This window comes from Typopeltis vanoorti, chromosome 3, assembly GCF_054136105.1.
Source record: "Typopeltis vanoorti isolate ZY-2024b chromosome 3, IOZ_Tvanoo_1.0, whole genome shotgun sequence".
In the NCBI taxonomy this organism is placed as follows: domain Eukaryota; kingdom Metazoa; phylum Arthropoda; class Arachnida; order Uropygi; family Thelyphonidae; genus Typopeltis; species Typopeltis vanoorti.
Window position 1 is genome coordinate 137,257,026 of NC_143551.1, and position 21,849 is coordinate 137,278,874.

Here is a 21,849-nt window from a genome sequence, read left to right on the forward strand (position 1 = left end):
TGCAGGAACAGGTGTTGAAGAACTCTGGCATTGGAATTCGGGCTTTGTTCGTGGAGTTGCTAACTGTAGTCAAGCCCTGGATAACAAGGGTAGGCAATGGTAGGCCGTATGTATGGCAGCAGGATTCGGCCCCTTGCCACACCTCTGGGAAAAGTCAAAAATGGTTGTCTGAAAATTTCTATGACTTCACCAGTCCAAATGTTTGGCCTCCAAACTCCCCAGACCTTAACCCCATGGATTATTTTGTATGGGGCGCAGTTGAAAAAGACACCAATCGCACTTCCAGTAATACAAAAGCCCAGTTAATGGATAAAATTAAAACAGTTTTTGCGGCCCTTCCCAGGGAGACTGTAGCATCAGCTTGTTCGAGGTTCCGAAGCAGAATTGAAGCTGTGATTGATGCTAATGGTGGTTATTTTGAGTAAATCTTGTTGATAGTATTGTAATTAACTCTGCCTGTAATGTTTTTTTGTCAATTCATTAAATTTAATAGATACAAAGAAGATTTTCTTTTTCCTTACGAAACTGTCAAATTTATCCCGAACACCCTGTACACTTGTTTCCATAAATTAAGGAAGAAAGAGAAAAATCAAGAAAACTCAAAAACTGTTTTCTTCACATTTCAGTGAAATGTGAAAGAAACACCCACAGAAATTATAAATAGTTTAATTCAGTAACAAATGGGTACATCAAGACAATAGTCAAAAACAAGATCAAAATGAGATTGTCAAAATGCCTCATTAAGGAATGTGGTCACCCCCTCACAGCAATACAGCACTCATAACAATGCAACTTACTGTTTATAATGGTGTTGAGGAGCTCAGATGGTAATAACAACAGTTACTCCTGCAAAGCTCTCCTAAGTCCCTCAAGTTTTCGAAGAGGAGGTTGAGAGTAGCGACACATCTACTGAGATCATCCCAGACAGCTCAACAAGATTAAGGTCAGGAAATCTGATTGGCCATTCCATATGTACAAGAGCCTTCTTGAAAATATTGGTCCATGAGCTTCACTTAATGAGGACAAGCATTATCTTGTCAGGATAAATGTCTCCCCATTATATCTGCATATGAACATACATAGGGACCCAGACCTCATCTCTGTAAGTTGCAGCATTTGTGGTTCTGCTAGGAAACACATACAGGTTGATGCATCCATCCAACAAGATATTTCCCCAAACTATCATGCTACCTACACCATAAGTGTCCCTTTTATGGATATTAGACTGATGGTAAGGTGTCCCTGGTTCTCTCCAGATCAGAGCATGCCTGGTATGCTTTGTGGAGCAAACTGAGACTCATTTGTAAATAATACTTATCCACTGGCTTTAGTTGACGTGGAGCTGTCGCATATTTCAAATGTTCTATCTTGTGGTGTGGGGATAGTGGCATGTAGACTACTAGTCACAAAGCATACAGAACCACCTTCATGAAGCCTTTTGCACACAGTGAAAGCAGATTCCTGAAGTCAATGTGAGGTCAGATTGTAGCTGATTCAGGGTAGCACTCCTGTTTCAGCGAGCAGATAATCAGAGATCAGTAACCCACTGCAGTTGTAGCACATGGCCTTCCTTCATATCCCAAGAAGGCTGTTTTTGACTACTGAAATTGGTTCCACAATTTGTGAACCACAGAGCTACTCACATACAACTACCTGGCTACCTCTGTCTGATTTTGGCCAGCCTCTGGTCTTACGATGGCTTGCCGTCTGAATTCAATTAAATGTCTTACAGCTATATCCAAGAATTTTGCTATCACAAAATGTCTTGTTCTCATCCAGACATGAATCCACTAACAATTGTATACGATAACCAGATTCAGCATCACTTTTTTTACATAATGTACCTGACTTTCGTGCTTTTCCTTTTCTCCTAGAGTTATGATTTTTCTTTGTTCCTTAATTTATGGAAACTAGTGTAGATATAAATGAGATGCAACTGAATACACCTAAAATTTGCATATTGAGCAATCTCTTACCTTCTGGATATAACAGTGCAACCATAGAAAATTTGGGTTCATCAGCACATTTTGAATTATTCCATTTCGAAAATTGGACACTTTCCCTTCCAACAATGTTTTCGTTAACATGAGAGTCTAAGGGAGACTACAGCAGATGCATTGCTGCATGAGTGGGCACCTGGTTTCCATTTGCAATCGGATGTGAGGTCACCAGAAGGGCAATGAACCAGAAGTTAGAAGTTACGTACATTTGGCATCTGGGTGACATACTGCACTCCATATCTTTTGTAATGTTATGGTATGGTATGGTAGCTGTCAGGACAATGCGACCGACAACACTGTACTACCGCATGCAGACAATGATGTTATTTGCATACGGATGTTGTCATGAATGCTGTTGGTTGTATAGTAGCCTAGTAGCCATTAGCTTGCTATTTCATTCAACTTTCAAATGCTACATACCATTAGCAATTCACATCTTGAAGCAGACTGTAATAGCGTAGGTAGGTTGGTTAGGTTAATTGGCACCATTATTCAACTATCAAGCCACTATTTCGCCCCCCTCCTCCAGCGCAGTGCGTCGTCAGTGGGCATTGGTATAAATCAGATGTAACTGAATACACCTAATTCTTATCGCTGCTCAGGAGGAGGAGGATAGCAGCTCGCTAGTTGAATAATGGTGCTAATTAACCTAACCTAACCAACACCTAATTCTTATCACTGCTCACGAGGAGGATAGCAGCTTGCTATCCTCCTCGTGAGCAGTGATAATAGCGTAGGTGCCAGTTAACCTTATCAAATAATGGTGCCAATTAACCTTATCTTACCTAACCTAAATTAATCACCCTAACCCAAGCTATTACAGTCTACTTCAAGATGTGACTTGCTAATGGCATATAGTGCTCAAAAGTTGAATGAAATAGCCAGCTAATGGCTACCATACAACCAACAACATCCATAATCATGCCAACGTTGTTGTGTGCGTGCAGCAGATACGTTGTGGCCAGCTGCAATGTCCTGACAGCAACCTTGCCGTAACAGTACAAAAGATATGGGAGCACAGTACATCACCCTGACATCAAATGTACATAACTTCCAGTTCATCTCCCTTCTAGTGACCTCACATCCGATTGCTAACGGAGACAACTCAAGCAGTAATGCGTCCACTGCAGTCCCCCGTAGACTCTTGTGTTAACGAAAACATTGCTGGAAGGACATTTGAATTATTCCATTTCAATTTTCGAAATGGAATAATTCAAAATGTACTGATGAGCTCAAATTTTCTTTGGTCGCACTGTTATAACTAAAAGGTAAGAAAATGCATGATATGCAAATTTTGAAATTTTAGGTGTATTCAATTACATCTGTCTTACACCAAAAATAGTAATCCAAATCCACACTTTCCATGGTAAACAACCAATATCAATGAGTAGCGTATCATAACAAGTAATTTCTACCATATAATCACATTCACTATGTAATTTTGATGGAAGCAATGAATACACTTATGAACTGAAAACGTAAGTTTCTGTGGCTTAACAGTTCTTTGGGAAAGGTTCAATATTAAGATCACATATCACATTTTAATGTAAACAAATAAAAATAAGCAATTATAATCCTAGAAGTTTCATTAGTGGTCAGACTTGCATCATCAGGGGCATAATAAAAAAGTTACAAACAACAAAAGACTAGAAACAATTAATTACACATATTAGACATTATCAGGACTACACAATTGGTACATACAAATAAGTAACCAAAGTCTCAATGACTATGTTGTTACTGATAGCAATGTTTTCTCCCTGGTGCAGGCCACCAGAGTGTACAGAGGATTTGAAATTGGATGTGATCACTATTTAGTCTTGAGCAAGATAAAATTGAATTTCATATTGAAAAGAATGACATGTAGAAAAGTTTTAAAGTGAATAAAAGTTGAACAGCTCTCAGATGTGAACTGTAGACTAAAATACACAAAGATTATTGAAAAAAAAAAAATGAAAGAATTTGAGAACAAGAACCAAACCTCGGAGATTCAGTGGCAAACCTTGAAGAAAACGCTGATTGATTCAGCCAGAGAGGCATGTGGTAAAGTTGTCTGCAAGGATAGAAAAATCAGAACTATATGGTGGACACAAGTTAAAGAGGCAGTGAAGGAAAAGAAGAAAGCATATCAAAAGTTCCTAGCAAATAAGACAGCTTGTGCTCTTAGAGAATACAGAGACAAATGTGAGAAAGCTAAACACTGTGTAAAACTAGCCAAACAAAAGTCATGGGAGGACTTTGACAAGAACATAGAAAATAAATATCAAGAAGGTGGCAAGATATTCTGAAGGGTTGTTGAAGAAGCTTAGAAATGGAGAAAAAAGTATTATAAAAGGAGTTAGAGATGATAAAGGTGACATGAAAACAGGAGAAAAAGATATCCTTGAAGTATGGAGTAATTACTTCAAAAAATTACTAAATGAAACAAGCAGTGATGACAGCACATCGGTAAAAAACACTGCCCAGGCATGCAGTCAGGAATACATATCCATACTTGAAGTAGAAAAAGAAATCAAAGGCTTGAAATGTGGAAAGGCAGCAGGAGTAGATGATATTCGACCAGAAATGCTGAAGTATGGTGGTATAAAAGTCTTACAATGGCTGCACTGCATACTTCAGAAGGCCTGTACAGAGGGACGAATTCCTGATAATTGGAGTAGAGCTCTAATAGTACCCATATATAAAAAGGGAAATAAAACTGAATGTGAGAATTACAGAGGTATTTCCCTACTGAGTGTTCCGGGCAAGATTTATGCCAGTATACTTGAGAAAACGGTTGAGAAGAATTGTGGAAGAAAAGCTTGGTGAAGAACAAGCTGGATTCAGGCCAAATAGAGGCTGTCAGGATCAGATCTTCACTTTACGACAATTAGTTGAGAAAGCATGGGAATATAACAAAGATCTGTATTTAAGTTTTGTCTATCTGGAAAAGGCATACGACAAGGTGCTAAGAGAGAATCAATACACTACAGTTATGTGGTGTCAATGGGGCATTATATCAAGCAATACTTAGTCTTTGAGTTGCAAGTCAGCAGTTAGAATTGAAGGAAATACAGGAAGATGGTTTAATGTTAAATCTGGTGTGAGGCAAGGATGTACATTATCCCCTCTGTTATTCATTATCTATATGGATCACATTATGAAGGAAAGTGGTATTAAACATGATATCACAATTGGAGATGTTAATGTCAGCTCTTTGCTTTATGCAGACGATGTTATACTTCTAAATAAATCCGCATCAAGTTTGCAAGATGCCATGACTAAATCGAATAACTGTTGTAATAGACATGGTATGAATGTCGGCAATAAAAAGACAAAGACAATGAAAATAGTAGAATCATTGAAAATGTCAACTGTGTTTTGAAAGGGGAACCTGTGGAACAAGTAAAACATTTCAGCTACTTAGGTACGATTTTTAGTGAAGATGGTAAATTAAATATGGAAATAGACAACAGAATCAACAAAAGCTGGTATGGTAGGAAGTCAATTGAATAAATTTATATGGAATAAGAGAGAAATGAGTCGGAACACTAAATTAGCTGTATACAAGACATGGTTCAAACCAGTTTTAACTAATGGATTTGAGAGCTGGTTCAGAAGTAAAACACTTGACCAACGACTAGAGACTGCAGTCTCTAGTCTTTGGTCAAGTGTTTTACTGCAGATATGAGAGTTCTGAGAAAGATTAGGGGCGTGAACAGATGGCATCAATGGCAATATCATATTAAAAACGAGGATATTAGGAAAGAACTTGACATTGTCAGCATCCAGGAATGCGTTAGCAGAGCTAATCTCAGGTGGTATGGTCACTTGAACAGAATGGGCGAGGAAAATTATCAAAACAAGTGTTCTCTGCCTGGTTGGCAGGAAAACCTAAGCCACTCACAGCACTGCATTCAGCTCATACAGTCCTCCCCATATGCTTGGCTAAGCAATTAAAATGTCTCTAAAATTTTTACCAAGTTTGCAGCAAAATTTTACACACACGTTGTTCTTCAATCTCTATCATTGTCACTAATCCAACAAACAGATTGTGCACGTGCTCACTTCAGCAGATGTAACTCGATGACTAATGCTCATAGCAGAATGGAGCAAATGGCAGTTTGTTGTCAAAACCACTAGATGCATTAGTAGCCACAGAGCTCTCTCTCTACCAGTTGGTCTGCTATTTAAAAAGTTCAGTCTTTTTTTGAACACACCCAATATGTCAGTCACCCATCCTCTTATCCATGCCAACAGTTTAGAATCCAATCCCAAATTCTTCAATTTATGCAACAGTATTCCATGCTGTATTCTTTCGAAAGCCTTAGCAAAATCCAAAAGTATCATGGTGTACCCATCCCCTTTTCTAACTCAGTGATGACATTATTATAGAATGTGAGCAAGTTGCTAAAACATGACTTTTCTTTAGTAAACCGATGCTGTTCACTGCAAATTGGAGATTCTCTGTGAACCCATTTCTGAATGCGAGCCCTAACCAACTTTTCCAAAATCTTCACCACAACTTCTGAGATACTGATTAGTTCGATAGTGTTGGATACATAAGTCATTGCACCACCCTTGTGCAATGGGATTACCATGCATTCTTTCCAGTCCTGTGGAATATTCCCTGTTCTGAGACTCAAATTATATAGTCTGGTCAATGGAATAGTCAGTTCAGCTGAACACTCTTTTAAGCATCCATGCTGATATCACATCAGTTACTATTGCAGAATTGTTATTCAGTTTGTGCACAGCCCTAGTACTTTCTCCTCATCCAATGAATTTTCTCATACTGTGAAAAGAGGTTGCGTTGAGTTCAATGTTGTATGCCAGGTTGAGGGCTTTTAGCAAAATGGCTGCTCATTAGTTGAACAATCACTTCTGCATCAGTCACCTGCATACCATCTGCATTCAGTAGAGTTATTCTTTCAAATTCATTCTTTCTTTTACTTGAAACATAATGATACAATTCTTTTGGGTTGTCTTTAACTTGCAGAGCCAGTTTGTTTTCATACTTGGACTAAGCTTTCCATACAACACTTGTGACTCTTCTGGCTTGCTGCTTATAATTATCATAACAGAAGATTATATTCCTTCCCCATCAACCTTTTTCTTACAAATCTCTTGTTGAATTAAATTACACATCCATTTCACTCCTATTCTATTTTTTCTTCAAACTCTAGGGACTCATTCTGATATAGCATCATTTAAGTAATTTTTAAACACTTCCCATGCACTGTCGATATCCTTCCCATCCAATAACTGATACCATGGTACATAACCTAGCATATCCTTTAGTTGGTCATAATTTCCTGCTTTGTAGTTGAGCATGTAACTTTTTCTGAATGAAATATTCATAAACTTAGCCACTTCCCAAGTGAGTACCACATGATCACTGTCACCAGGAGACAGAATAGTTACATCTTTAACTGAAACCCCTCCTCTGACACTATAATCTAACAACAGCTCAATAAATTCAGTTTCATTCTTCTCATGCAATTTCGTAGCTACCTAATCAACGTTTGGATAATTATGATTACTCTTTTCACACCCACCATATTTATTTGGTGATGCATTTCTTCATCACAAGCAACTGGTCCATCAGGTCTGTAACAACTCCCGACTATGCATTTAATCTTGTTAGACTCCACCTCACACCAGATGGCTTGAAACTCACTGCCACATGAAAAACAGCATGTCCCCCTCCTTTCCTATCCTGTTTATCCTTCCTAAAAATAGTGTACTCTTTGCACTCAATACTAGTTAGCACATCTGCTTCTGACAGCAAGGTAACAAATTCTACTCCTTTATTTCTGATATTCCTAGCATTCGTGTATAGACATAATAAACTACCTGCATGCTCTTTTGTATACACTTGTTTGTAGTCTGCATGAGTGCTCGATAACTTGCAGATCTTTGTTCTATCTAGTTCCTTACTTAAGCAGACATCATTACACGTGCTTGATAGGTCCAAAGCAGATGAACACAGAATCATTCTCTCTTCGTCATCATTTCCAAAATAATAACCATTCCCATCATTAACGCAGTTATCTAACATTGTTGCTCTTGCACACAGATTCTCATGATTCCTCCCATCAGAATTCAGTTTCCCTGAGTAGTTTCTTGGTTTAGTCATATTAATCTTTCTTCAATAATTTTTCAAGACTCCTGATGCCAAATGCATTCAAGTGTAGGCTGTACCTCTTATACAAAACCAACTTTCTCTCAAACTCACTGCACACACACATATCCAAAAACTTGCATCCATTCCTTCTACACAGCCTATGCATCAAATTATTGGTCATCATAACCCTTCTTCAAAATTCATTTCCAACAACCTTTACATGTCCTCTCTCATACTGAATTTATTGCTAATTAAATCATTGGTACCTACCAGAATTATGACCCCTTTTGCTTTGCTTTTCTGTTTCTCAATTGCTTGCATTATATTTTTAATTTTTCCTCTGGGAAAACTTGACTTTATAACTTGCTCATCAATGGTATGTTTTATGATAGAGTCACCATACCAAATAACATCCTTCTTTTTATGATCAATTTTACTTACCAGATTTTTTGTTATTACACACTCACTTACCTAATTCCAAGCTTTATTTTTTCTGTAAAATGTGATCTCAATACCGAAAGCTTCCCACAGAACACTTGTGAACTATTCAAAATGTGAAAATTATTGTTATTTTTAATAAGTATCAGTGCACCACAATTTATGTAATCATCAGCCACAATTATGTCGCTGTTATTAATTCATATTAATTTACATTCTAAAATATCTAAGAAAATCATTATTTCACTTATTCTAAAATACAGTGAATAGTAATAAGTATTATTAATATTCTCAGGAAGTTACATCAGTTTTACCTGATAACTGCCATCAACTTCTCGAGCAAGATGAACAATGGTCATAACACGTCCTAACTTCTCAGGCTTGTCAACACCAAACTTTGTTTTCAAAATATCTTCACTAAGAGAACAGAACTGTTCAAGAGGCAAATCAGAAGGCACAACCCCTGATAAAACCTCCTCCAAATGATGCTCTACCATAAATGATCCCACAGTAGGACACTGTACTCCTCTCCATCTTTGAACTGCACCTTGACGATATAATGGTGCTGATGATGACCGACTTGTAAAAGCTTCTCGACGAGAACGCCTCCATTGAGAATGTTCTTTATCAGAATCTGCCATTTTTTCTAATAAATACAAATGTTATTAAATATATTACATTAGTAAATGCTTTTTTTTATCATGTTGAGTATTATAACAATTCAATACTGTAACAATCAAATAAAATCAAGTAAACAGATGATAAAATATTTTCTACATTCCTGTGTGAGATCATTTTATGCACATAAACATTTTCATGTGCATAAACATTTTATGCACAACCTTAAACCGAAATTGCTCATTGTGACATTTTCTTTCAGAAAATGTCACATTAATATTGCTAATGATATCGGAAGACTTGAATCCAGTTAGAACTGAGACCTATGATTGTAATGCTACTACCACTAACAGTATTTCATGTGGCAGTGAGTTTGAAGCCCTCTGGTGTAAGGTGGAATCTAACAAGATCAATTACATAGCAGGGTGTTGTTACAGACCTGGTGAACTGGTTCATCACCAAATAGAAAAGATGAGTGCAAAAAGAATAATCATAATGGGAGATTTTAATTATCCAAATATTGATTGGGTAGCAATAGAATCTCATGAAAAGAATGAAAATGAATTTATTGAGCTGTTGCAGGACAACTTCCTCAAGCAGCATGTGACAGAAGGAACTCAATGTCAAAGAGTGTTAGATTTGAGTATAGTGTCAGAGGCATTTCAGTTAAAGACACAACTATTCTGCCTCCAGTTGTGACAGTGATCATGCAGTACTCACTTGGGAAGTGACTAAGTTTATGAATGTTCCATTCACAAAAGGTTACATGCTGAACTACAAAGCAGAAAAGTATGACCAACTGAGGAGTATACTGTGTTCGGTGGAATGGGATCGGTTGCTGGATGGGAAGAATATCAACAGCGTATAGGAAGCATCTAAACAATACTAAAATGATGCAATATCAGAATGTGTCCCAAGCGTTCGAAGAATAAATATGGTAGGAGTCAAATGGATCTGTAATCTTATTAAGCAAGATATTCATAAGAAAAGGATGATGTGGAAGGAATACTATGTGCATAAGAATGATGTCCGTTATGAAAATTATAAGCAGCAGGCTAGAATAATCACAAGCATAGTATGGAAAGCAAAGTCTGAGTATGAAAAGAAACTGGCTCTGAGTGTTAAAGACAACCCACATGAATTCTATTGATATGCTGCAAGTAAAAGAAAGAATGAATATGAAAGAATAACTTCTAAATGCAGATGGCATGAGGGTTACAGATGCAGAAGAGGTTGTTCAACTAATGAGTGCCCTTTTTTTTTTAAAGCTATCAACCTGGTGTATGCAACATTGAGCTCACTGCTATCTCTTCACTGGATGAAGAAACTCAGGACACATAAGGACGAGGTATAAAGCTGTTGCACAAATTGAATAAGAATTCAGCAACAAGGACTGATGGGATATCAGCACATGTGCTAAAAGAGTGTTCAGACTGAACTGGCTATTCCTTTGACAAGGTTGTTTAATTATATGTCTCAGAACAAAATTGAATGGAGAGAAAGTATGGTAATTCCATTGCATAAGGGTGGTGCAAAGAATGATGCATCCAATTATTGACCGATTAGTATCTCAAGAGTGGTGGTGAAGATTTTGGAAAATTGGGTTGACAGTGAATTTCTACTTTGCAATGAGCAACATGGGTTTACTAAAGGAAGATCATGTTTTAGCAACATACTCACATCCTATAACAATGTTACCACTGAACTAGACAAGGGGAATGGATACACCATGATACTTTTGGATTCTGCTAAGGCTTTTGACAGAATACAGCATGGTAGACTGTTGCATAAATTGGAGATTTTTGGTTTGGATTATAGAATATTAGCATGGATAAAAGGATGGCTGACTGACAGATATCAAAAAATGGTATATGGGGGGGATGCGTGTCTGCAAGATTTAAGGTAACTAGTGGTGTACCACAAGGATCAGTGCTTGGTTATCCAATCTGTTCATTAATGATATCGGGAAGGATTTGACAAGCAACATACAGCTATTTGCATGATGCAAAGATAGGTAGGGTAATCAGGAATGCAGCTGATATGCAGTACTTGCAAAATTATTTGAATAGGCTGGAATTGTGGGCATGAGAAAATAGATGCCAGTACATGTAAAGTCATTCATTTTGGCATGATTAGATATCCAGTGCCATATTTTATTGGTAGGATTATGCTAGAAGAAACTGATGAGGCTAGGGATCTTGGAGTGTTAGTAGATAGGAAGTTGAAGTTCAGGGGCCATGTAGCAAAGATTGCAAATACAACTCAAAAGATAATTGCAATGCTGAAATGAATGTTCACATGTAAAGATAAGGGTGTCATTTTGCTTCTTTACAAGGCCTTGATAAGCCCTCACTTGGACTATTGTGCACAGGTCTGGTCTCCTGGTTTCTGTTCTGATTCTGATATACTGGAGAGAGTACAAAGGAGAGTGTTAAAAATGATATCAGGATTGTGGAATACTGATTATGAAGATAGATTAACACTTGGAGTCCTAGACCTACTGTAAATATATATACATATTGATGTATATTTACATCAATAGGCAAATTCTACAAATTCTCAAAATGTTAAGAATTTGTAGACTGCAGACACTAGCAAACAGGAGAAAGAGGGGTGATATGATTGAGACTTACAAACTTCTGAAAGGGTCATACAGGATTTCAGTTGATGGAATTTTTCAATTTATGGAGGGTGGAGAAAGAATAACAAAATCAGATTACAAGAAGACACTAGACAAGGGAAATCGCAAAGAGTTCTTTTGCTATGTGACAAGTAAGAGGAAGATTGACTATGAAAGAATAATCTTAACGAGTACTGAGGATTATAAGGTGAACAGAAGCAAACAAAAAAAGCCGAGTTACTGAGTGACCATTTTTCAAGTATATATCACACAAGAGGTTAATAAAGTGATATACATGACAGGCTTATGTGGGAACAGAAGTGGATGAATTGGAGGTTCTTAGGATACTGCAGAATCTCAATGTCAATACGGCTGTGGGATTAGATGGTATATCAGCTCAAGTTTTAAAGGAACGTGCAAGGGAACTGGCAATGCCTCTGACTACGCTCTTTAATTCTCAGCTTTCATTGAATTCCAAGGGAGTGGAAAGAGGGAAAAACCATTCCCCTGCATAAGGGAGGTTCTAAGACTGCAGCAGAAAATAACAGATCAATTAGTATCTCAGGAGTGGTGGTGGTAAAAGTACCGGAAAAATTGGTCAAAAAAGAGAATTCAAGAATGGGTGAATAAGAATATGATACTGTATGAGTTGCAATGTGGCTTTGTGAAGGGTTGGTCAAGCCTTAGTAATTTACTACCATTTTATAATGGAGAAACAGTTGAGTTGGATAAAGGAAATGGCTATACGATGATTTTGCTGGATTCTGCAAATGCATTTGACCAAATGCCACAAGGAATTTTGTTATGAAAATTAGAACAAATGGGGGATGGATATGACACTGAAAGGAAATATTCAGTTGTTTGCTAATGACACAAAATTATGTAGTGGAATAGTGAATCAAGGCAATTTGGAGGAGTTTCCAAGATGATTTAAATAGGATGTCAGTGTAAAACTTCATGAAATTTTGTTATATCATGTTCGTTTTTACAAGTTTTTGTCTAAAGAAAATATATATAGGGAATTATTAATGTTTATAAAATTACTAAATTCTTTTGTATGTAATAACATTACAAAATTTTGTGTTAATCAAAATTGGTGTCACACAAGTTGTGATGTCAGCATATCTCGTGGTTAACGTGACTCCAAGACAAGCATGCGAACTAGATGAGAGACTTGAGATATAAAAGCTCTCGCGTCAAGAAGGAAAAGTTTTTTCTTCCCTGGGATCATCATCATGTAAGGTCTACTACTCGTCGTCGGAGTGTCTCCCACAAGAAGGTCTGCACATATCGTCACTGAGAGCTTGGTAGTAATGAAAAAGGTTCGTTGGCAAAAAGGATATTCATCAGCTAAAAGGAATTGCATTTGGCCAAGGTTGTACATGTTGCCCAGGAAAGGAACTCTGAGGATAAAAAGAAATCAGCAACCGAGGCAAAGAAATTGGCAGGAAGGACGAAACAGGTAGACAAGAAGAAAAGGAACATTATCACTCAGACAAGGACACAAATAAGGACTGCCTTGCAAGAATGAATTCTATGTACATTAACTTGTCATAAGTACTTAGGAGAATGTATAATAGCTCCCGATAAATGCAAGTAAGTGTTCTTGCTCCTTATTCAGTAATGTCGTGTTTTATCATACTTCAAATTGGTACCAAAGAGTCAGCGGATTGTTATGTATCGTGAAACTTGATTAACATTAACTGAGTTCAGGCTTGTCTTGTCTAAAAGTTTATAAGTAGAATTGTTTTGCAAGTTGTATTAAATTCATAGACAAGTGATATGAGATAAAAGTGTCCAGACTCTAGCATGTTAATCTACTTTAACTCAGTTAACCTAGAGTCTGGACACTTCTATTTCATATCACTTGCATATGAATTCAGTACAACTTACAAAACATTTCTACTTATAAACTTTTAGATATGACAAGTGTGAGCTCAGTTAATGTTAATCAAGTTTCACTATACATAACAGTCCACTGACTCTTTGGTACTAATTTGAAGTATGATAAACAAGACATCACTGAGTAAGGAGCAAGAACACGTTACTTGCATTTATCGGGAGCTATTATACATTTTCCTAAGTACTTATGACAAGTTAATGTACATAGAATTCATTCTTGCAAGGCAGTCCTTATTTGTATCCTTGTCTGAGTGATAATGTTCCTTTTCTTCTTGTTGTCTACCCGTTTCGTCCTTCCTGCCAATTTCTTTGCCTTGGTTGCCGATTTCTTTTTATCCTCAGTGTTCCCTTACTGGGCAACGTGTACAACCTTGGCCAAATGCAATTGCCTTTTAACTGATGAATATCCTTCTTGCCAATGAACCTTTTTCATTACTACCAAGCTCTCAGCGACGATATGTGCGGACCTCCTTGTGGGAGACACTCCGACAATCATTACAAAACAAATATCTACAATTTTCCTCCAAATCAATCTGTTACCTGTCAAGACTCCAACATTATCAGATCTTATATTTCTGTCTTCTAAGGCACTTTTTACTGTATCAATCCACCTATATCTTGGTCTTTTTCCTGCCAACTTGGCAGAAAATATTTGTTTTGTTAATCTTTCCTCTCCCATTCTGTTTAAGTGACCATAATACCTGAGATTAGCTCTGCTAACACATTCCTGGATGCTAATGATGTCAAGTTCTTTCCTAATATACTCTTGTACTCATGCTTATAGTTAGATGAAAAAATTTGTAACATAGAAATTTTGGCTTAATTAAAATTGTTTGTAAAATGAAACAGTGTGGCTGGGTGTCAACGCACCAATCGTAAATAATTACAAACCTGGAGGTATCTGACTACCAAAAAGTAAAGTATTTATATTATTAAGCATTATTAAGTTTAAGCCATGACTGACACAAGGGTAATGGTCAGAAGTAAAGGGAAATAATATTTATTTTATGTTCGTTTAAGGTTCTTACAAACTCACACTCAAAGGATAATTTAACTGGTGCAGTCAATAAACAAATCGATTCATTACGTTTCAGAGTGTGAACAGGAGTAAGAAAGTCGGAGCAGACAGTAAGAGATATAGAAGACAAATAACAAAAATGACACAGATACAATAGATATAACATCAGCATGGGCAAAAGGTAACGGTATCAGTTTAATGCAGAGAAATGTAAAGTTATGCATTTTTAGATAAATATATTACAGCTGTGAACTACACTGATGGAACTGTACTCCAGGAAATACCATATTTACTATCATATTATCATACAAGCTGTAATACTACTGTATTACAGCTTGCCCTCACATATAACTCGTACCCTGATTTTACTTGATGAAAAAAGAAATGAAAAAGTTCTGCATATACCTAGCACATGAAAAAAATTTTAAGCATGTTCACGTCAGGGCGATAGTAACTCACTTGCCACAGTAAACAACACGCCCTCCCCAACAGCCACTATACTGCAGAAGCAAGAAAAACAAGTATTTTATTGTATCACCGTACAGAGACATCTGCAGTCTGAGTAATATTTCTCAACAAATAGTGCAATTAGAGACAACTGGGATAAAAATGGCACTAACTAATGAATCGCATATCACCTCCCAGAGAAATTATGATGTATAGACTCAAGCAAAACTGTATGTTGTACTGCCAAACACAGTATCTAACTAAAAGCTATCATCAAATTCCTGACATGTACCCTCAAGGAGTGTATAGGACATGATAGCACTACATGAAAAATTTACATCAGTACTAACTTCCTATCTACAATTTTCCTCCAAATCAATCTGTTACCTGTCAAGACTCCAACATTATCAGATCTTATACTTCTGTCCTCTAAGGCCCTTTTTACTGTATCAATCCACCTATATCTTGGTCTGGGTCTTTTTCCTACCAACCTGGCAGAGAATACTTGTTTTGCTAATCTTTCCTCTCCCATTCTGTTTAAGTGACCATACCACCTGAGATTAGCTCTGCTAACACATTACTGGATGCTAATGATGTCAAGTTCTTTCCTAATATCCTCGTTTTAAATATGATATTGCCATTGATACCATCTGTTCACACCCCTAATCTTTCTTGGGACTCTCATATCTGTGGTCTCTAACCTCTGGTCAAGTGTTTTACTTCTAATTCAGCTCTCAGATTCATAAGTTCAAATTGGTTTGAACACTGTCTTGTATACAGCTAATCAGGGGCGAATGCTGGTCTTGAAATTCACACTTGCTCTTGTTATCATTCAGGAAGTGAGAGGTGTGATTGAAGCCTGATTAGCAGAATAATGAATTACTGACCATTTAAAACTATATATTTAGAAATTTATGTACATTTAATCATACAAATACAACATTTATTTTACAAATTATATTCTATCTTTTTCAATTTAGCTACTTGAATACAAATTCTACCCTACAGTTCTTCTTTATGAAGTGGTCAATAACATCGTCAAAAAAAGTTGGTTTTTAACTTAATTTTCCCAAGCAACACGCACAATTGTAAAGGATGGCTGAAGCTCACTGGCTAGAGCTACTTTGACTGCGTATGGCCTGTGTTTAAGACGACGTGAAGAGAGTGGAAATGGCTATGCACGTGCATGAAATTACAGTGCTGCTGAAAGGACCTGGAAGCTCAAACAACCGAGCAAGCCAAGGTAGCTTTCACTAGACGAGCAAGCATTGGCCTTCGATACACAATGCAAAACTCAATTATTGCCATGCAAGCTTAAGACGTCTTCTGTCTACAAAAATAAAAGCCTAAATGGAATGCTTATAAATGCATGCATTTATTAACAAATAAATATTACTTCTTTCTCAAGTAATGAGCATGTGCAGCAAGCATGGAGAATTAGCCCCAGCAGCTAATTTAGTGTTTTGACTAAATTCTCTCTTATTCCATATAGATTTATTCAGTTGACTTCCCAACCATACCAGCTTTGTTGATTCTGTTTACCATCTTCACTAAAAACTGTGCCTAAACAGCTAAAATGTTTTATTTGTTCTATGGGTTCTCCATTCACAATGCAGTTGATATGTTCAATGCTTCTGCCTATTTTCATTGTCTTTGTCTTGTTATTGATGACCTTCATACCATATCTATTACAACAGTTATTCAATTTAGTCAGGGAATCTTGCAGACTTGTAGCAGATTTATTTAGAAGTATAACACATCCACATAAAGCAAAGAGCTGACATCTCCAATTGTGATATAAGCAAATTTAATAACGCTTTCCTTCATAATGTGATCCATATAGATAAGATATCTATATCTAGATTACATATAGATAGATATACACTCAGGTCTCTTTTTATGCGCATCTTTTTTTATGCAGTTTTGAAGTTATGCAGTGCATAACTTCAAAACTTATGTACCATTGTACATAACGAACAGCATGTTGCAGCACATTCTGGAGTAACGTGAGTAACGTGTAAGCAGTGAGGGGCTATGTAGCACTAACCAATTTTGCATGTGAGAAAGTGTTTGTCTTTTCATTATTGTAAGTCTAAATTTTGCTAATTTTTATTTTAAAGATTTAATTTGGCCCAGTGGAGGAAAAAAGCACCAAAGAAACACTATATCTTTGGAAATGAAAATTGCAATTTTAGATCGCTTAGCAAAAGGAGAGGGATCTACAACGATTGGTAAACATTTTAATTTAGGCAAATCTACTATAAGAGCAATTAAAAAGAATGAAGTCGCAATAAGAATATCTGTCATTTCTGGCACAAAACTAAGTGCCAAATTATCATCGTAATCAAGAGATGCTTTATTAGAAAAAAAGGACCGAGTCTTGTAATTTGGATTGAAGAATTAACTCAAAGAAGAAGAATTCCTGTAAGTAGTTATTTAATTAAACAAAAAGCTCTTCGGTTTTATGAACAGATGAAGCAATTGGAGCCATCTACTTCCACTTTGCAGGCTGATAAAGAATTTTCGGCTAGCAAAGGATGGCTAACCGGGTTTTTAAAAAGGAATGTACTTCATAACATGAAGATTACAGGCGAGGGTGAAGCAGCCAAATATTTTCAAGAGAAGTTAGCCAAAATTATTGAAGATGGTGGATATTGTCCCGATCATGAAACAGGATTGTTTAGGAAGAAAATGCCTAGTCGAACTTATGTCGCAAAGTCTGAGAAAAAAGCAACTTGGTTTATAGCAAGCAAACACTGAGAAACATTGTTACTTTGTAGCAATGCATCAGTGGATCGAATGTTGAAACCCCTCCTAGTAAATCGATCTCTAAGACCACGTGCTCTAAAAGAGAAAGATCTGAAACAGCTGCCAGTACATTGGATGGCTAATACAAAGGCCTGGGTAACAACTGCTGTATTTACTGAATGGTTCAATAATTGCTTTGTACCAGAAGTGGAAACAGATATGAAGCGAAAAGCTCTCGATTTTAAAGTTTTATTAATTGTTGACAATGCACCAAGTCATCAGCATTCAGAACATCCAAATGTGCAGGTAGTGTTTTTTCCACCCAATACAATAAGCATTATTCAGCCATTAGATCAAGGTATAATAAATGCTACTTTTAAAATTACATTAAGCACACTTTTCAATTTATATTGGATAAACTAGAAAATGAATTAACAGTAACAGACATTTGGAAAAAATTTTCTATTTTGGACTGCTTAAATCATGTTGCATCTGCTATTGCTGAAATAAGACCACAAACGCCTGGTGGAAAGCACCTTGACCTGGATGTGTCAAACAGTGCAACCATTCAAACATCTACATTATCAGCTGAAATCATTACTTTATCACATGAAATTGGTGGAGAAGGTTGTGATACATTTAGCCAGAATGATGTAGACTAATTGCTTGTGGATATCGAATAACTTTAGATATTGTCGAAGATCCAGAAAACGATAGTGAAGCAGAAGAAAATAAATGTGCAATAAATTGGAAAATAATTTTCTTGTTAATGCACAAATTCTGAACGAACCTTTAAATTCCAACGTGAGCTGAAGAACTATATGTCTGGATATCGCAAGCTGTATAAAAAATAAGTAAAATCATCATCACAAATTTTAATAGTTGATTACATTGTCAGAAGAAAAAATAAGCACAGAAAGAGGGTGAAGCTAATTCTGTTTGTGAAGAACCATTGCCTTTACCATACAGATCTGATGCGCTGATTATCTCTTCTGGTGATGAAAGTGATTTCGCACCAGTTGGCAAACGTTGCCGAATATTGTCTAATAGTGACGATAATTCTGATGAAAAAATGTAAAAAAAATTGTTACTTTTCAATAAAATTAAATGAATAAAGTTTTAAAACAAACTTAGGCATTCTTATTTTCTTGAATTTTTATAAACTTTTTAATGCAATTTTAGGTTTATTTTAATTCATTGCTTCAGTTTTATGCAGTTTTAGAAAATTATGGAACGTATCCCTAATTTTTCAACATAAGTTAGGTCTTTTTTGTGTGATTTTTTATAAGCGGTTTTCTGTTGAACATATCTACTGCATAAAAAGAGCCCCGACTCTATATAGATACATAACATCGCCAATTTTGATATCAGGTTTAATAACACTTTTCTTCATAATGTAATCCCTAGATAACATATATATATATATATATATATATATATATAGATAACATGTTTATTAATTTAATTTAAATGACTAAAACACCGAGAATAATAAAGAATAAGGTTTAATGGGGACACTACTACTTTCGTTGGTAAACCAACTTCTTCGGGTGTCAAAGTACAAAGAATTATACACAATAATCCAACAGAAACATTACATAATAACAACTACAGATCTACTAGAAACTGTAATACAGTATAAATTGGAGTCTGCACTACAGTTCCAGCTGTATGTTTATGCGTGCTTGTGATATTGCGAGAACGCCAGCACTGAACAGCAGAGCTGTGCGAATCAGGTAACTGTAGCAAAGGCTGCTATTCGTGCGAGTTGAATCCAGGGTAATTTCTTTAGACTCGAGAAAACGTCTTTCAAGTTCATCATAACATTTGTGAATATTAGAAGTTTGAGACCAGTCTATTTGATGTTGGCAGCCTTCATCAGAGTTTATAGAGAACAAGACGTGGCTGGCGAGAGCACTGGCTCAGATTCTGTTATAGGATATATCTCTTTTGTGCTCTTCAACACGGAGAAGGATAGATTTATCAGTCTGTCCGTAGTAAGGTTTTCCACAATTACACATAATACTGTATACTCCTGGGAACTGAAGATGGTGATGTTTATCTTTAGGTTGACTAAGGATAGAACGGAGTTTAGGAAAAGTAGAGAAACATGTTTTGATGTTGAACTTTTTTAAAATTTTAGCCAGTTTGGGGGAAACTAATGAAAAGCAAGGAGATGTAAGCTCTGGGGGTAGTAGAAACTTCATTAGTTGGTTGACAACGGCAAAAAAGAAATTTCTCAATGCTTTTTAAAGTAAAACCATTATTAAGAAAGGTCCTTTTGAGGAAATTGAGTTTATTTTGAAGCTGTACGTCATCTGATAATAAGAATCTGGCCCGATGTGCAAGGGTGGAAATAATGCCAAATTTCTGTGGAGCACAGTGATGAGAGGATGCATGAAGGTATCTGTCCGTATGTGTTGGCTTAGTAAAGATTGAAATTTTAATATTATCAGAGCACCTTGTAAGTTTTATGCCTAAAAAAGAAAGACAATTGTTAGTTTCTACCTCATAGGTGAATTTGATCTTGTGATGAAAGTTATTTAGATGATCCAGAAAAACTTGGAGGTTATCTAGGCTGTGTTCCCATAAAAGAAAAATATCATCTATATAACAAAGCCAGATTTTAGGTTTCAGTGTGGCCGAGCAAATCGCTTTTTCTTGCAAGTCTTCGAGAAATATATTAGCTAGCACTAGGGAAAGCGGACTACCCATAGCTAGTGTTAAATTGTGAATGAATACAATTCACTAAGGAACGTTTCATTCATAGCTTAACAAGCTTAAGCACACAGAAGAAATGCTTGTATTTTGGTATAAGTTGTAAATAGCCTGTAAATTTTAAGATAACGTGATTAGTGCAATTTTGTGAGTATTCCCGTGTGAAGTTCCTACTAAACTGTATATTAACAATGAAAATAATATCTCTCATTATTATTTTTCTCATTGCTAGCAAGTTTGTGAATTGTATATAACCAACTAGTAACACAGGGTCAAAGTACGTGGGCAAGACGCCGGGATTAGTGAAATGCCTGAAGCGGTCACGTACGCGTAGGGCACGTGGCGCACTCGAGTCTTCTTGGAAGACGTTACGGAAAGGCAAGACCCATGAGTGCAAAAGAATAGCGTATCAGGTGAAAATTAAGTATTGCAGAAGGGTACCGATAGGGTTGATACAAAAGGGCTGGAACCCCCCCCCCCCCCCCAAAAAAGGTCTTATGTTTTCTCTCTCTCTCTCTCGTCGGAGTTCTACAGGTGCCCTGGTCAACGTGTGCATCGATACTTGTTTCAAGCACTACAATGAGCAGGTAGAAGTTCTCCTACGCAGCGGGCTACACATGGAAAAGTAGTGGCTAGGTAGCGAGCCGAATGGATACAGAGACATCTACGTGCCAAGAAATCTCTAGGCATAGCTGATCGATGTGCAAATTCCGTGTGGACCAATCTAAGCTGATATGATTCCCACCCACAACATAGAAGGAGGACAACATGCTGAGAAAGGGAACCAAGAAACGAAGAGATAAGCCTGATGAATCCTCGAGCTCAGTAAGGTACAAGCCTTTGACTAAGTTTTGTATGAAAGGAAGAATTTGTAATTTAAGCATCAAGGACATTCAAAAAAGTTAGAACTCTAATTAAGATTAAGGCAGGACTGTGATATATAACCAAAGTTGGTGAACATTTCAAGCCAAGGGCTATGTCTAGTATATGTGATGACTGTTAATTATGTCTAAAGTGTTATAGCATTACCTAATCCGAACTGTTCAACTAATACCTTAAATTTATTGCTGCTTAGAGAACTGAGAAAGCGAGCCGCTGGAATTTAAACAAGATTGTTCCAAAGCACTGATTACTGTCCATTATATGTTGATTTCTTTAACTTTGTAATCTAGTAGTTTAGTAATGATTGAAAATTCTCTGTTGCGTATAATTATCAATATGTTAAATAAACCCT

General features: G+C 36.5%; 1 protein-coding gene across 7 annotated transcripts in view; it reads right to left on the reverse strand.

Moving 5' to 3' along the window:
- Positions 1-21,849, reverse strand: part of dop (microtubule-associated serine/threonine (MAST) protein kinase dop) — a 677,535-nt gene that overhangs the window by 582,879 nt on the left and 72,807 nt on the right. For all 7 annotated transcript variants that reach the window (XM_090390876.1, XM_090390874.1, XM_090390878.1 and 4 more), the window contains one exon: positions 8,859-9,190. In XM_090390876.1, the coding sequence (XP_090247002.1) occupies positions 8,859-9,185 (327 nt within the window). In that variant the 5' untranslated portion in view covers positions 9,186-9,190. The remainder of the gene's footprint in view (positions 1-8,858; positions 9,191-21,849) is intronic.